The sequence below is a fragment of the Peromyscus maniculatus genome, chromosome 8 (assembly GCF_049852395.1).
Source record: "Peromyscus maniculatus bairdii isolate BWxNUB_F1_BW_parent chromosome 8, HU_Pman_BW_mat_3.1, whole genome shotgun sequence".
Taxonomy (NCBI): Eukaryota; Metazoa; Chordata; class Mammalia; order Rodentia; family Cricetidae; genus Peromyscus; species Peromyscus maniculatus.
The window spans coordinates 91,464,824-91,480,746 of record NC_134859.1 but is presented as its reverse complement, the minus strand read 5'-3'; the positions used below and the strand labels follow the sequence as shown (position 1 = coordinate 91,480,746).

The 15,923-nt window shown below is 46.8% G+C and overlaps 2 protein-coding genes and 2 long non-coding RNA genes across 29 annotated transcripts in view; 2 read left to right on the top strand and 2 right to left on the bottom strand.

Annotated features, from left to right (window-relative positions):
• The window catches only part of LOC121831479 (uncharacterized), a 33,288-nt gene extending 31,937 nt beyond the window's left edge, over positions 1-1,351 (bottom strand). Inside the window, exon 1 of the long non-coding RNA XR_013041921.1 lies at positions 1,272-1,351. This is a non-coding gene — a long non-coding RNA (uncharacterized LOC121831479). The remainder of the gene's footprint in view (positions 1-1,271) is intronic.
• Positions 1-7,385, top strand: part of Kansl1 (KAT8 regulatory NSL complex subunit 1) — a 138,293-nt gene extending 130,908 nt beyond the window's left edge. For all 13 annotated transcript variants that reach the window (XM_076543509.1, XM_042282941.2, XM_076543506.1 and 10 more), the window contains 5 exons: positions 2,710-2,831; positions 4,033-4,090; positions 4,314-4,426; positions 5,120-5,372; positions 5,651-7,385. In XM_076543509.1, coding sequence (XP_076399624.1) covers positions 2,710-2,831; positions 4,033-4,090; positions 4,314-4,426; positions 5,120-5,372; positions 5,651-5,878 — 774 coding nt within the window. In that variant the 3' untranslated portion in view covers positions 5,879-7,385. The remainder of the gene's footprint in view (positions 1-2,709; positions 2,832-4,032; positions 4,091-4,313; positions 4,427-5,119; positions 5,373-5,650) is intronic.
• Positions 7,386-10,778: 3,393 nt separating this feature from the next.
• LOC121831478 (uncharacterized) lies at positions 10,779-14,370 on the top strand. The gene is made up of 5 exons (XR_006074945.2): positions 10,779-10,875; positions 12,518-12,605; positions 12,735-12,879; positions 13,262-13,348; positions 14,176-14,370. It is a non-coding gene; the product is annotated as an uncharacterized LOC121831478 (long non-coding RNA).
• Positions 12,676-15,923, bottom strand: part of Mapt (microtubule associated protein tau) — a 102,153-nt gene continuing 98,905 nt past the window's right edge. For all 14 annotated transcript variants that reach the window (XM_006970545.4, XM_076543518.1, XM_006970544.4 and 11 more), the window contains one exon: positions 12,676-12,958. In XM_006970545.4, coding sequence (XP_006970607.1) covers positions 12,743-12,958 — 216 coding nt within the window. In that variant the 3' untranslated portion in view covers positions 12,676-12,742. The remainder of the gene's footprint in view (positions 12,959-15,923) is intronic.

Sequence of the window (15,923 nt, the reverse complement as noted above, 5' to 3'; positions counted from 1 at the left end):
TAATAATTAAAAATCTGAACTCTAAGGTCCACGACTTGGTAAGTCAGCATTTTTTCAAGCCCTAATATGTCTGGAGAGTGTTGACTTAGAACTAGATCATTTGGAATTCAATCTTACTAGATACAGATTCTATGCACAGCACTGTCCTAATCTGTTAGGCTTTTTTTGAGACAAGGTGTCTCTAGGTAGTCCTGGCTGTCCTGTAGCTCACTGGCCTCAGACTCACAGAAATCCTCCTGCCTCTGCCTCCCAGATGCTGGGGTTAAAGGCTTGCGTCACCACCACACCTAGCTCCTTCAGGTTCTGGTTCTTATTGCCTCATTTGTTCAGGGAATCCGGATTTAAACAGAAAGCAGAGAGAGTGATACACCAAATTTAGGTTGAGAAGCAAGGTGGTACCTGCACAAAGTGGGCAAGACAGGGGCTTTCGGGTATTTGTAGCTGTGCTTCACAGTGGTCATTGCTTGAATTAAAATCATCTTAGTGCTTTTTAAACAAATTGTGTTTGTTTTGTGTCTTAATATAGTGGCTTTTTAAAAAACCCTTTGAAATTTTTAGAAGCTAGGTATGGTAACTCTTAGGGCAGGTTAGGCAGAGTCCTGTTTCTTTGTGTTGTGAAACCAGATTTAGAAATGACTTGCTGTTCTCAATGCTCCCACCTCCCCTGTTTTCTGGCTCTAAATAGGAAAAAGTAGTTAAATTGGATTGAACGAGTGCTAGCAGAATGGGTTGTTCAAGTGGATAGAACAGGCCAGAGGCCTGAGATGTCTCGGAGAAATACATAGGTGTTTCTAGCGGGAGTTTTCTTCTTGACCAAGATAGAAAGCTGTCTGTCTTGGGGCTTCTTCAAGACTTATTTCTTGAGTGTCATAGAACTTCAGCCAAGAAGGTATGATAGTGACATAAACTTTTGGGTATGTGCTCACTTATGCTTACATGCAGAATTCAGCCAGGCAAGATTCCAAAAATCTCAACCATTTTAGTTAAGCCAGGTGGATTTCTGTGAGTTTGAGGCCAGCCTGGGCTACCAAGTGAGTTCCAGGAAAGGCGCAAAGCTACACAGAGAAACCCTGTCTCTAAAAAACAAACAAAAAAAAAAAATTGTGAAGTTATTGACCATCTAGTATTACTGACAAAGAAGGAAATTGAAAATTATGATGACCTGGAATCATTCATGGCACCATCCGAAATCCTGGGTTTGTTGTTGTTGTTGTTGTTGTTTTAATATTCTTACAGTGTCTTAAGATGATGGAGTGAATAAATTATCTTACCTTCCAAGGAGATAGATATAATGGTTAGAGGTAGTAGCTCATCTTCCTTACCCCTTGTGGGCTGACCACACTTGGTGGTTTGGGTATGAATGCAGCAGCCTCTTGGGTGTTTCCAGCTGTATTGTTGCCATGACAACATGTTTGTCATCCCACTGTTTCCCTATGGCCTCTCACAGCTCAATTAACAGGCTGTTTCAGGAAAGGTATTTGCTCTCCGGGTAGAAGCAGCTAATAGTTTTTCTTCTGTCCAAGAGATTCGATCATTTGGCTCTTTGCTTTATTCATTCTGTCTGTCTTTAAGACAGCGTCTCTCTATGTAGCTCTGGCTGTCCCAGAACTTGCTGTGTAGACCAGGCTAAACTTGAACTCACAGAGATCTGCCTACATCTGCCACCCAAGTGCTGAGATTAAAGATGTACGGCACTACACCTGGCTTTATTCATTCTTGGTGTCCTGTCTAGTGTAGATGCCTAACTCTGCTTTTGTTACTGGACTCTTGAAAGTCTTACTTCCCCAAAGGTTTAATGTTCCCACTTACTGTGGAACACATTTCCTTTTGGAGGGGAGAGGATGGAAGCTATAGACAGGTCTTTCTTTTCGGTTTTCTTCCACTCTTCTCTTTCTCCCAAAATAATAGAAGGATGAGAATAATGTAAGGGCTGAGAAGGTGGTTGGTACAGACTTAGCTGAAGAGTTGAGATCCTCAGGAAGAAGGTGTTTTCATGGCAGATAAGGTAAGGTGGTTTGTTAAGATGGGCCTGTCCTTTGAGCCTCTTTTCTGGTGAGAGAAGTCAATGCTTTTCATCTTAACTGTCACCACTAAGTGAAAACATTGTGTTCAAGAGCCAAAGTTGTTGACAAAGGAGAAGGGGTGAAACAGATTTTAAGATGAATTTTATTTTATAAGTTTATGAGTGTTTTGCCTGTATGTATATATGTGCAGATGTGTATCTGGTGGCTGCAGAGGTCAGAAAAGAATGTCATATCCCCAAACTGGGGTTACACACAGTTGTGAGCCACCATGTTGGTGCTAGAAATCTGGTCTTTCCCAGAGCAACCAGTGCTCTTAACCACAGAGCAATCCTCCAGTTCTGTAACAGGGAGTTTAGGATTTTAAAAGAGGAGTATTAGTAGAATGAAGGAATAGGAACCCCTAAATTGGTTCTAGATCTAGGACACCCACCTATAAAACCCAGCAGTTCTAGAGGGAGCCTTATGAAAAGGGGTTTACTCCTCAGAGCCAGCACCTGTTATCCTCTCTCCCCACCCCCACCCCCCAAGAACTCTGCTGCCAGAGACGGTCTGTTTAGATATACATTGATGCTGTGATGGACACTGCTACCCCGCAACCTGTGTGCATGGTCAGCCTGCCATATGACTGATGATTTTAAATTCGTAGCATTATATATCCCTTGAAACTTAAACTTTTGTCTTACAGCAGCCAGTGAGGAGGAGAAGGGGAGAGAGCTCATTTGATATTAACAACATTGTCATCCCGATGTCTGTTGCTGCAACAACTCGTGTTGAGAAACTACAATACAAAGAAATCCTTACTCCAAGGTAGAGCCCTATTCGGTCAGCTCCTGTCTCTCTTCCTATTGTCCTTTCTCTCCTGACCAAGCAGTCCCTATCCCTGGGTTGTTTTCTTTTTAAGAGTCTGCACTTGCGTGCACAATGGGCTATGGGTCTTCAAAAACAACAATAAAAGGGGGGGTCAACGGACATGGTAGCTCATGCCTATAATCCCAGACCTTGGGAGGCTGAGGCTAGACAGTCATTGCCAGGTTCAAGGCCAGCCTGGGCTATAGAATGTAGCCAGACTTAGTCTCCTTTTTTCTCTTTTCTTTTATTGTTAAATGTTATGTATTTATTTTATGAGTAGTTTTTTTAAATAATTTATTTTAATTTTATGTGCATTGGTGTTCTGCCTGTATGCATGTCTGTGTGAGGGTGTCTGATCTTGTACTTACAGACAGTTGTTAGCTCCCTTGTGGGTGCTGGGAATTGAACTCATGACCTCTGGAAGAGCAGTCAGTGTTCTTAACCACTGAGCCATCTCTCCAGTCCCTCTTTTTTTTTATTATTATTATTATTATTATTATTATTATTATTATTATTATTTGGTGTTGCTTCTTGCCAGACATGGATGGTACATGCTTACAGTCTTAGCAGTTGGGAGACCAAGGCAGGTGGATTGCTGTGGGTTTGCAGTCAGCTTGAGCTACATAGTAAGGCTGTTGTTTCACAAAGCAAAAGCAAATAAGGGGGTGAGGGGAGTTAGTGGAGCAGGGTGGGTGGGTGTTGGGTAGGAGTGAAATTATTTCTGTGTTAGCTTCTCTTATTCCATTGGATGAATCCACCAACCCAAGGTCACAACCTGGCAAGCCCCTCAGACTGTGTTTTAAAATACTGAATGTGTTATCTCAACTTCAAACCAGGTTTCTTGTAAATCTCTATTTCTAGCCTTTGTAGGCAAGTTGAGAGTCCGTGTAAAGAGCTGGCAATTCATGTATCCAGTTGTAAAAATTTTGAGAGTCTGACTGATATGTCCTATATGGTACCAATCGACTAATATTAAATAGTGTTTATTTAAATAGTTAAACTTTTACTTGAGTTTGACAGTCCTACCAGTCTCAACTTGCTGCTTCTGTTTCTACCCTTTGGGGGTATTTATTCACATATGGGCTTCATTTAGAGGTAGGGAAGTCATAGCCTGCCTACAACCCCATCATTTTCTTTTCTTTTTTTTTAATTCCTGCAGCTGGCGAGAGGTTGATCTTCAGTCTCTGAAGGGGAGTCCTGATGAAGAGAATGAGGAGGTAATACCATAGTTATACTGTCTTAGAAGAACACACACACACACCAGTCATGGGTACATACACTCAAAATGCCTTAAGACATAAGGGTGTCAAACTCGGGAATCGTATTCTTTCTGTGACTAGAAGCATCTACAACGGGGAAAGACTGGTTCTAGAATTATTCTTCCAGTTCATAACCTTAGCTTCCTGGGGAAAAGAGATCAATGAAACTGCTCTGTTGCAGATCGAGGACCTATCGGATGCAGCCTTTGCCGCCCTGCATGCCAAATGTGAGGAGATGGAGAGGGCAAGGTGGCTGTGGACCACAAGTGTGCCACCGCAGCGTCGGGGCAGCAGGTAATGGGCAGGCACAGGTTCGCAGAATATATTGAGGGAAAGAGGGTGGTAGCCAGGAAAAGTATGATTATAGGCCTATTGGTTCTCATGGTGATTTAGCCAGAGGAGTTTAGAAGGCCTCACAAGTTGATCCTCTTTTTGATGAGGACTGGTTTTGCAATCTTAACTTTGGACGGCTCAGTAGGTTGAAAGTGTCTGCCCTCCAAGTTTGATGAACCTGAGTTCAATCACTGAAACCCACAGTGGAAGGGAAGGACCATTACCTAAAAAGTGTCCCTTTACCTCCACGCCTTATGCTACAGCATGGTGCTCGTGTTCATTAATACCCTTCCCACACACACACAAAAAAAAAACCAAAACAAACTAGAAAGACAGTGGCAGCAGACCACCTATTTCTCTTTGACTTGTTTTCAAAACCTCAGCTAGTCCCTGGTATGAATTCACTAGGCAGGACTTTTTCTTAGGCTCATGGTTACAGCTCTTAGCTGTCCTGTTTTATACCTACCTATGTGGGTAAAAGTGGGAGCAAGTATAATTAATAAATCTTAGAAGAGCATCATTGCTGTCAGTTCAAATTAACTGCTTTGGTGTAGATGCTTTTTTCATAACTCTTCTCGCTACTCTGCAGAAAGAAACAGAAGAAATGCCTATGATCCCCAGGTCATACTTATTTGTGTATTCCTTGGTTCATAGGTCTTACAGGTCATCAGACGGCCGGACCACCCCGCAGTTGGGCAGTGCCAACCCCTCCACCCCTCAGCCTGCCTCTCCTGATGTCAGTAGTAGCCACTCTCTGTCAGAGTTCTCCCACGGTCAGTCTCCTAGGAGTCCCATTAGCCCAGAACTGCACTCAGCCCCCCTTACCCCCGTGGCTCGGGACAGTCTGCGACACTTGGCCAATGAAGACACCCGTTGCTCCACACCAGAGCTGGGGCTAGATGAACAGGTGAGGGGTGTCTCCTTTAAATGGGGGGAGAGTGTGAGAGGAGGCAGCATGTAGTGAAGGCAGAGCCTTCCTCTCCATTGTTTTGAAGTGCAGTAGAAGTGTGCTGGTCATTGTTCAAAGGGTACCCACCTCGGGAGGGGTGGTCTTAAACTTCTCCCAATAATAGTAGACAGACTGGTTATCAACTCTGGGCCACAGTTTGAGAGCAGGGCCTTGGTGCAGGAAATAAATGAGCTGAAACTAGGTCATCATCACCAGATCATCTTATCTGTCCACAGTCTGTCCAACCGTGGGAGCGGCGGACCTTCCCTCTGGCTTACAGTCCCCAGGCAGAATGTGAGGAGCAGCTGGATGCACAGGACATAGCAGCCCGCTGCACTCGCCGCACCTCAGGCAGCAAGACTGGTCGGGAGACAGAGGTGGCACCCACCTCACCTCCTGTTGTCCCCCTCAAGAGTCGGCATCTGGCAGCAACAGTCGCAGCTCAGCGCCCAACTCACAGATGAGCGGGAAATGAGACTCTATACAGACTCACTACTATTGGCATTAAAGCTTCAGAAATCTCTGCGTTTGATATTCAAACATCATATGCTGGAATTTTCACAGTTTTTAGTGAATTTAAGGAATTTAGATCCTCCTTTGGTTGGTTTGGTTTTTGTTGTTTCTGTTTTCTTGTTTTGTTTTCATGTCACACCTGAGCACTTCCTCCAGTTAGCAGACAAGTTCAGGAAGAGACCCTGCTGGCCTGGTCCTGCATATCCTCTGCACTGTTGGATCACTGGACTTCCCAATATTAGATGATCACCCTCTCTCTCTCTCTTGCACCTGTGCGATAGGGTATACCAGCCAGATGGCAGCAGCTAGAAAGCTCCAAGTCAGCCCAGCCTCCTTAGGTTAGGGTGGATAGAACAAGAGCAGTCTGGGCTCTCTATCTTAGCCTTCCCTCAGTCTGTTGCTTGGCTCTAGCTGGGCACCTCCTTGGTCTTCTGTGCTATAGCACCCTTCCAGCCAGCTTCTTTGCTCTGTTGGCCAGTTCTCACTGAGCTCTGGGCCAGCAGTGCAGCTAGCTTTTCCTTGTCACCTGGACCTTGAAGACCTGTTTTCAGTTTCATCTGCATTTGGTCATCGTCTTGGCTCCTTGACTGCAGGACCCTGCTGCAGCTGCTCAGGTCACCCTGTTGTACCCTTCATCTTCCTCTCCCATCCATTCACACAGACACGTTAGTCCTTCCGCTCAGCATCTATGACGATAGGGTTTGGATTGCTTAACCCTTCCCACTCTCCTACAGTCTAGGAAGTCTGTGTGGAATACACAGCTTCATCACTTCTGTATCATGTTTTCACTGAGTCAGTCACACATCATGTTTCTTTGACGTCCCTGTCAGACGGTCACTTAGACTCTCCCTCTTGGCCTCCCTGGCCTGTGGAACACTGTCTGGTCCTAGCTGTGGTTTCCATTGTTCCCACCAACCTCCTGTTAGCCTCATGCCTGTCTCATGTATACTCACATCACCAAAAAAAGGGGAGGGAGAAAGACACTTTCTTTTTCTGCCATTTTATAATCATACAAAAATAGTAGGCAGACTGCTTAATGGTTGGGGTTTTTTCACAATTTTCAACATTAGTGATTTTTTTTCTGTTTGCAAGTTAAAAGGTTTGTCATTGTTTCTTTAAACAACAATAATGCACCGTATCCCTATGCATAAAGTGCTTCTTCTATTTATAAGGTTGAAAATTCTGAATAACCCTTTTAGCATTGTAAAAAAAACAAAACAAAAAAAAACAAAAAAAGGCAAAAATTTAAAAAAACTTGTATTTTGTAAATATTTTCTTTTCCTGCTTTGAGCTGTGTAATGGCAGCGGACATGTAGCTGTCTTTGTTCTATAGAAATGCTTTTCTTCAGAGAAGCTGATCTTTGTTAATGTCTTGATTCTGTTCGCAAAGCACAGACTAGTGCTTAAAAAAAAAAGGAAGGAAAAATGAAAAAAATAATAAAAAAAAAGATACAGAAAGTCATGTGTCTGGCTTTTCTTGATATACTGGACTGGTGTCTCTGGCGAAGGTGGCAGCCTCAGCATTTTCTGGGGTTAGGAGACCTGCTAGGTAGGTGTTGTGAAGGGTGTTTCACTAAGGTAAGATATATCTGCTCATGAGTAAAGCAGTTGATTTATTGCCTCTCATTGTTCCTTTCTTTAAGAGGTAAGCAGTGTAGGATTTGAAAGTTCTCTTTAATGGGGATTTTCACTTTTCACCATCATTCTTTGCAGGGGGAAATCAATGAAAATGTATGTAATTTGTATGGCATCTGAGTTGGTTCTTGTCACCTGGGAAAGATCACAGCTACGTCTAAGGAGGCTAAAGGCCTGATTCTGTTGTACAGGATCAGTGAGTAGATGAACCTTCTTCTCTAAGGCTCAAAGCTGTTCTTCCTGGGACCATTTTCCTGCTTGTGTTGCTTCTATATGCATTAATATACGATATCCTGAACTAAATCAGTTGCCTACAGAGGCCAGGCACACTAAGGGGAACTGCAGAAGACAAGGATTTTAAGATTGGAAGTCTAAGGACTATCATGACCTTGACATACACACTACCAATGAACTCAGAGTAAGGGAGATGACCCAGTGAATGAAGTGCACAGTGTGAGGGCCTGAGTGAATATAAAGCCAGGCATCTGTAATCCCAGTGTTGCTGTGAGATAGGAGGCTGGGACTCAAGAATCCCTAGCAGCTAGGAAGTCCAACAATATAACATGGCGCATGTGCAGGAGAACAGTGTCTCAGGGTGGACAGACTGACACCCAAGGTAGTCCTTTGGCTACATGCTGTAGCACTGAATAAAAAATTTGGGCTGAGGATGGGATATTGCTTAATTGGTAGAGTGCTTGTCTAAGCATACATGAGGCCCTATACCTCATTAACAGCATAGTGTACCCCTATCCCAGTACTCAGGAGGATCAAAGCCTGTCTCAAAAAATATGGGTTACTTGTTTCCCTTTCAGATACTGCAAGCAAGAAGCTGCCCTATCCCTAGCAGAAATACTCCTTGATCTATATACAGTAAGATTACCAAGTATGAGGGCAGCAGTACCTGTGTATGCATGTTGGGTTTGCATCTTGGGCTTTTGAGTTTGCTTCAGCCCCAGGCCCCTCCATTTAAGTTCCAGGCATGAAGGATCTCATACACCCCACCCCAAACTTCTTCCGTTCAAATGAACTGGCACAGGCCCTAGAAACTTGAATGTAGCCTTGTGAGTTCAGCCAGAGAGTACTGATTGTCTGAGGGTAGTTTGCCAAAAGTGGGATATGAGAAGGAACCAAGTCTGTACTCTATATCTTCAGGACCCCAGAAAACTGTCACTCCAATGTCTGGCTTTTTGTTTGTTTTTTCCACACAGTGTTTTTCTATGTAGTTTTGGAGCCTATCCTGGAACTCCCTCTGTAGACCAGGCTGGGATTAAAGGTGTGTGCCACCACCACCCAGATAATGTCTAGCTTTTACTTTAATTTCCTGTTGTGAATTTTCCAAGGGTGGACAGGGACTTGTAAACTATTGTTTTCTTGTACTTGGAACTCATGAACAGAGATTTTGTTTAATCAGAGTAATAACTTTATTCCCAAATTCACTTTTACAGCAACAGTCAGTGTAAATCATTTGTTAAAACACAATACACTATATGGACATTCACAGACAGGAAGCTAAGCTAAGCTGATTTCATGTCCCTCCCTCCCTCCCCCCCACCCTCAAAATCACCAAAGAAATCATGGGACTTGCAAGCACTGGAGATCATGCCCAGCACAGTAACTGCACAGGCTACAATCCATCAGGAGGGTGAGACTGAGATACTGCCCAAAGTAACCCTTCCAGAAGCCAGAGAGAAGGTGGAAGGCTCATAATGCCACAGACCTATAGTTGATTACCATCTCTCTGCCCTCGTCCCCACTTACTTTACTGGAGAACAGACTAAAGGAAGAGGTCTTGGCCACTGCTAGTAATGTAGGCTGTGGATCTGAAGCCAATCCAGAGGTGATACTGATGTGCTAATGACTTGAGAGGGAAGGAAGCCAGGGTTTTAAGGAGGCATCATTGTGGGCTCTGGATACCACAAGAAGGCAGCAGGCAAGAGTAGTTTATAGATTCCTTCACAAACCTGGGAGCTGCACCTGCCTGGGAAGGCAGGGAACTAGCTGGCTGCCTCTGCCTTGGTAAAGCCTATCAGTGGGACAACCAAGCCTCCAGACCAAAGCCTCTTGGCACCTCTTCTCTAGCAAGTGGTCAATATCACAAATGAGGTCACAGATGGCTACACTCCAAGGCTTCTTTGCCCATGTGAACTATGTTAACATGTTGCTCCTCCCCCCGCCCCCTACAGCACAAGCAATCTCAAACAGATACAGTCTTACCATTGAAGTCAATTTAAATGGAACTATTGATAAAGTGAATTAAGAGCTTGGAGGAACCAGGCATATGGTATACCCTATCTAGCCCACCCAAAGATCTGGAGTGGGGAGGCATGGAAAGAAAGGACAGATGCTGGGCCCCTGGAGATTGTCCTCACTGAAGTCACAAGCCAGAATCCCTTTGTAAACTGCCTGTCAGCACTGACCTGGTCACTCCAAATCATGATTTTGGAGCTGACCACCCTACAAGAGATATGGCAGAGTGCCCCCATTCAAGGACAAGAACTGCAGAATGGGCAAATGGATGTAAGAGATAAAACCAAAATAGGTAGCCATGATGAAGGGACCACAGACCTTCAACCACACTTCCTTTATCTCCATCAGACCCTTCATTTCTAAGGACAGTTGAAGTCCATCAGCAGTGGGGAGCCTCACCATAGGTAGTTCTGGGTGCACAGTTCTTTCATGGGAAAGGCTGGCTGCTTCCTTCTCCCCTCCACATTGTCCTTATCTGTACCCAATCCAAAAGTGATAGAACTGGGCCTGCGGTTCCCCTAAGCTCCTAAGGCCTCTTCCCTGCAGCTATAGGAGATGATCATGCAAAGTCAGTGGGCTGACACCTTGGAAACAAAGGGAGTCTCCTAAGATGTCCCCTTCCTCAGCTGGCCGAAGCTTGGAGAGGGCCCAGGGATGTCTTCTGGAGAGTCATGGGATTTCTAGGGCCACAGCTCTCCCAGCTGGCACCGATTGCCCTTTTTTTTTCTCCTTTCTCTTGTGATGCAGTCTTACTAGACCATCTTTCATGGCTGCCGTGGGACATGAGGCTGTGATTAGAGGACCATCTTCACTCTGCAAACAGGCCAGCTGGAAAGCTCTCCCTGACAGGTGGGGCCTGCTGTCTCTGGCAGCTGGAGTCTAGCTGGTCCTGTGCTTCAGGCCTTGGCAGCTAGGAGACCTCCAATGTCACAATCCAGTGTCTGTGAGGTCCCAGATGCAGAAGAAAACCTTCAAAGCATGGGCTGTCCTAGCAGGGAAGCACTGCACTGGCCTGGAGCCGAGTCCCAGTGGAGACAAGAAATACCGAGGACCTCCATCCCTGGTGGTGAGCTAGAACCTTTCGACAAACAGTCCAAGATACATGCGTCCTTTTTTTTTTTTTTTTTCCGTTTTTCTTTTTTTCTTTTTTCTTTTTTTTTTTTCTTTTCTTTTCACTATCATAGTCACTCTGGTGAACCCAGACGAACAAACAAATCCAACTACAACACAACAGGGTACAGACAGGGAGGGTAGGGCTGTATCTATGGAGATGTCTGGCTGCTCCAGCAGGGCAGGCAGCACCACTTCCATGGGGACTGGAGGAAAAACATTTCCAGGGGGTATGTTCCCCAAATTGGGGTATGGAGAGGGCTGATTACGTGCACGGGGACTTAATGGCGGCTGGGCTCTGGGAGGCTAGCGATCACGAGCTGGGGTGGAAGCGAAAGATGGGAGGAGCGTGACCCTGCCCTGGGATTCTTGCCTGCTCACACTGGTGCTAGCATTTGGCACCTGACTCGCTGCCTCCAGCTCAACCCGAGAAGAGGGCCAGGCCTAGGAGGCAACCACTATAAAGTTAAAAAAGAGCAGACAGAGGTGTCCAGGGTTATCTCCAGGCACACTGGTTGGATTCGTAGGACTAGAGACTGAGCCCCAAAATCCTTGCCTTCCCAGGACTCCACCTCTTAGTGTAGAACAGGGACTACCCACATCTACCCAGGGGCCAGAGTAGGGGCTGGGAGAGGCGGAGCACTCAGGACAGTGAGACACGATGGGAGACGGCAGTGACTGGCTCTCATGGCAGACGTGGGTGTGATGGACAGGTAGAGGGGCTGCAGTGGCTGTGGGAGGGATGGGGGGCCTGGAGCCATCGTCCCAGAATACCCCACCCTCACACTGCAGAAGTCCCAGAGGACCAGGCTTGAGAACAGGCAGATGTCCCCCAAGAGGCACAAGTCCTTACAAAGAACTGGTTAGCCCTAATGTCCCAGGTCTGTGAAGTGGCCCAATCATGGCTGCAGAAATCCAGAACTCAGCAAAGAGGTTCTTCTGTGAGAGGAGGGCAAAGCCCCTCAGCTCAGGACTCCCACCCTGCAGAGAGGGAGGAAGAAGCCAGTGCCCTGCGATGTCAAGGCCAGCCTTCAGAGACCCAATCGACAAGGTGCCACTTTCTGGCCACCTTCCTTCGGCCCCCTGTGTCTTCTCCCACAGGCTGCCCTACAGAAGGGGCACAGGGACCCACAGCACTCTCCAGGGCCTTACCCAACAGGCAGCTCTGCCATCTAAGACTGACGTGAGCAGCTGAGGTTACCTGTCCTTCCAGGAGCCAGTGTCCTCTCTCTAGCCTGTCTAGCCTTCCTCACCCTCCCCTCTGACTCCCAGCCCACCCATCCCTCAGCCTTCGCTGCCTCAGCCCTCCTTCACATCCACACTGGTAACATCACCTGCCTAGGGCTCCACGAACACACCAAGTTTCCAATCTATTGTTGCTGCCACTGTCCCTGACGCCCCTAGGATGGGGCTGCGGGCAATCAGTTGCCCTAGTCCCTCAGAACTCCCCAGAAGCAGCCTCCAGGGCCTCCTTCACCCTCTAATACTCAAAGAGGGGGGGTGGGGTGGGGATGGGGGAATCAATAGCAATTGCCCAAGGAAATGTTGGGTTTGGCCATGTTTTTACGTGTTTTTCTTAAAAAATATTTTATTACTAGCCTACAAATCAATTTGGAAAGATGAAATTGACTCTTATTCCCATCACTGATTTTGAAGTCCCGAGCCAAAGCCGAGCCACAAAAGCAGGTTAGGTGACAAGCCGGTCAGCCGGTCTGTGAGGAGCAGCGGGGAGGGCAGAGGGCGAGGGGCCAGGTCATTCTTTTTTTTTTTTCCACACTCACTCTCTCTTCTCTCCACGATTACTGACCACCCCAGGGGCCTGATCACAAACCCTGCTTGGCCAAAGAAGCGGACACTTCGTCGGCTAGTGTGGCGAGTTGTGGGGAGTCCACCATGTTGATGCTGCCCGTGGAGGACACGTTGCTGAGGTGCCGTGGAGATGTGTCCCCAGACACCACAGGTGACTTGTACACGATTTCTGCTCCATGGTCCGTCTTGGCTTTGGCATTCTCCCGGAAGGTCAGCTTGTGGGTTTCAATCTGCAAGAAGTATAGGGTGAGGTGAAAATCAATGCTGGGGGAAGCAGACAAACCCTGACTGTCTACACACCAGTCTGTGGTGGGAGGAAAACGCTCTTTTTTTAAAATTAATTAATTAATTAATTTTCATTCATCCCCCCCCCCTTTTTTTTGGATACAGGTTTCTCTGTGCAGCCCTGGCTGTCCTGGAACTTGCTCTGTAGACCAGGCTGACCTGGAACTCAGAGATCTGCCTGCCTCTGCGTCCCGAGGGCTGTAAGGCATTTGCCACCACACCTGGCTATACATTTATTCTTGAAACAGGCTCTCTCCTGGAATCCTCTATCCAGCTGAGGATGACCTTGGCCTTTGGATCTTCCTGTCTCCTTATCCCCAGCACTGGAATCACAGGTATATGCCGCCACACCTAGTTCATGCAGTGGCAGGGGTCAGACCAGGACTCCCTGCACACTAGGCATGCACTCTGTTAACCAACCTCCCCAGGAGCACCACCCTCCTTATTTGTATTGTTCATTCTTTTTTTTTTTTTTTTTTTTTTTTTTTTTTTGGTTTTTCAAGGCAGGGTTTCTCTGGGTAGCTTTGTGCCTTTCCTGGAGCTCGCTTTGGAGACCAGGCTGGCCTCGAACTCACAGAGATCCGCCTGCCTCTGCCTCCCGAGTGCTGGGATTAAAGGCGTGCGCCACCACCGCCCGGCTGTATTGTTCATTCTTGTTCGCTTAGTTTTTATTAATTTATTTATTTACTCTGAGACAGGATACCAATATTTAGCTGTGGCCTGCTTGTAACTCACTCTGTAGACCATTCTGGCTTGGAAATCACAGAGATCCGCCTGCCCCTGCCTCCTGAGTGATAGGAGTAAAGGCGTGTGCTGCCATACCTGGCTGTTTGTCTAATCCTTTTATGTGTGTGTGTGTGTGTGTGTGTGTGTGTGTGTGTGTGTGTGTGTGTGTTTTCTCATGTGGGGAGAGCAGAGGACAACTTGTGGGAGTTGGTTCTCTCCTTCTAACATCTGGGTCCTGGCGACCAAACTCAGGGCATCAGGCTTACTTTACCCACTGAGCAATCTCACTGGCCTGGTTTGATTTTTAAGGCCAGAGCTTACTATTTAGCTCAGGTTGGCCTGGAACTAGCTGTCCTTATGAGTCCCCCCCTCTCTCAGTTTCTGAGATTACAGGCGTGTGACACCCAAGTTCAGGCTTAATCCTTTGTTATTCCAGAGAGAACTTCCTAGTGCCCGTGGCTACTTATTCTACACCATCACAGCATCCGCATCAAAATCTATCTCCTTCCTGCAGCTAGAAGTGGAGGCAGTTCCATTTTTCTGCAACTACAATGCTGAGTATGAATAACCTTCAGTGACCTTCCACACATCATTTTACATGTGTATGTGTATCCTAAGAATGTAATGACTATTTGTTTGTTTGTTTGTGCTGGGGGTGGAACCCGAGGCCTCAAGCACACTGAACACACGCTGTACCCATGCTTCCCACCCCTTGATCTGGACTCTGCTTTGCTAGATTATTGCCCACTTGCTGCTAAAGGCTTTGCAGGAGAAGCCGCAAGAGGGGAAAGGGCTGGCTGTAGAATCACCGGTACCAGCAGCCACCGCCATACACAGACTTCTTGTCAAAGGTTCTTAAGGTATTTTCAGGTGGCACCCACTAGCACGTGTGCTAGAAGCTGTGAAGCCAAGAAGCCCTTCCTAGGAAACGCTACCACAGGCCTGGGGAGATGGCCCAGTGGGTAGGAGTGCTTGCTCTGCAAACACAAAGGCCTCAGTTCGAATTCTCGGCACTCGAATAAAAAAGCAGGGCGCATCTGCGCATGCCTGTAACTTGTAACCTCAGCATTTGGGGATGGAAACAGGTACATCCCAGGAGCTCACTCATAGCCAGCCCAGCAAAAGCAGCAAGCTTCTGGTTCAGTGAGACACCCTGTCTCAAGACAATAAGGTGGAGAGTGATAGAGGAAGGCACCTGATGTTCTGTTCTGGCCTCTGCATGTATGTGCATGGGTGTGCTCACCTGCATACTCATGTTCATGCAACACACACACACACACACACACACACACACACACACACACACACACACACACACACACGGTGAGGGGTGGAGACGCACAATACTATAACCAGGAATCCAGAGGGAAGCAGAAAGCATGAGGTGGCAGTTTGAGGCAGGTGTAAAGTCTTTACATATAAGGGGTGGACACAAAATGCCTCAACCTTGTTCTGGATCCCAGGCTTTGAGCCATGTGTGCACATATGCATGCTGCACACATACTGCATTTCCATACCACTTCGGAGGCCATAGACCCTAGGTGAAGAAGAGCCCTTCTTGCTGGGTGCTTGAATGTGGACAGAGAAAACTCAGGCCTTCATTTAGGCTACATTCATATGCTGTTCTTTTTGATAAAGAGGGGCCTTCCATATTATTATTGTACTTGCAAGAAGCTTTGATAAAAATGTGTGTGCATGCATGCGTGTATGTTGCAGGGTCATTCTATTAGCTCCACCTGTCCAGACCAGGCTGCCCTCAAATTCACAGAGATCTTCTGCCTCTGCCTCCCGAATGCTGGGATTAAAGGCATGCACCATTATGTCTAGCTGTTTCTAGTTTTGTGACACAAGGTCTCATATTCTGTGTCACTCAGGATAACCTTGAACTCCTGATCCACCTCTCTCCAGTTTTCCAGTCCTGGGATACAGGGTCCTTCTTTTGTTCGAATCCCACCCCACATCTGGGGTGCAGGTATTTCTCTGAAGGAGAAATAGCCAAGAGGTTGAAAATCTGCCTAAATCAGGCCTCCAAGGGAGTCCTGCCTCCCCAGAGTTTCCTTCCCAAGCTGGTGGAGAACTCCCCGGGCCCAGGGAATCTCCAAGGCCTAGGTTCCAGCCCCACTGAGTCAGACTGAGGTAGAGCTAGGCCTGTGGCTCCCTATGGCACTCTGGGACCAAGAAGCC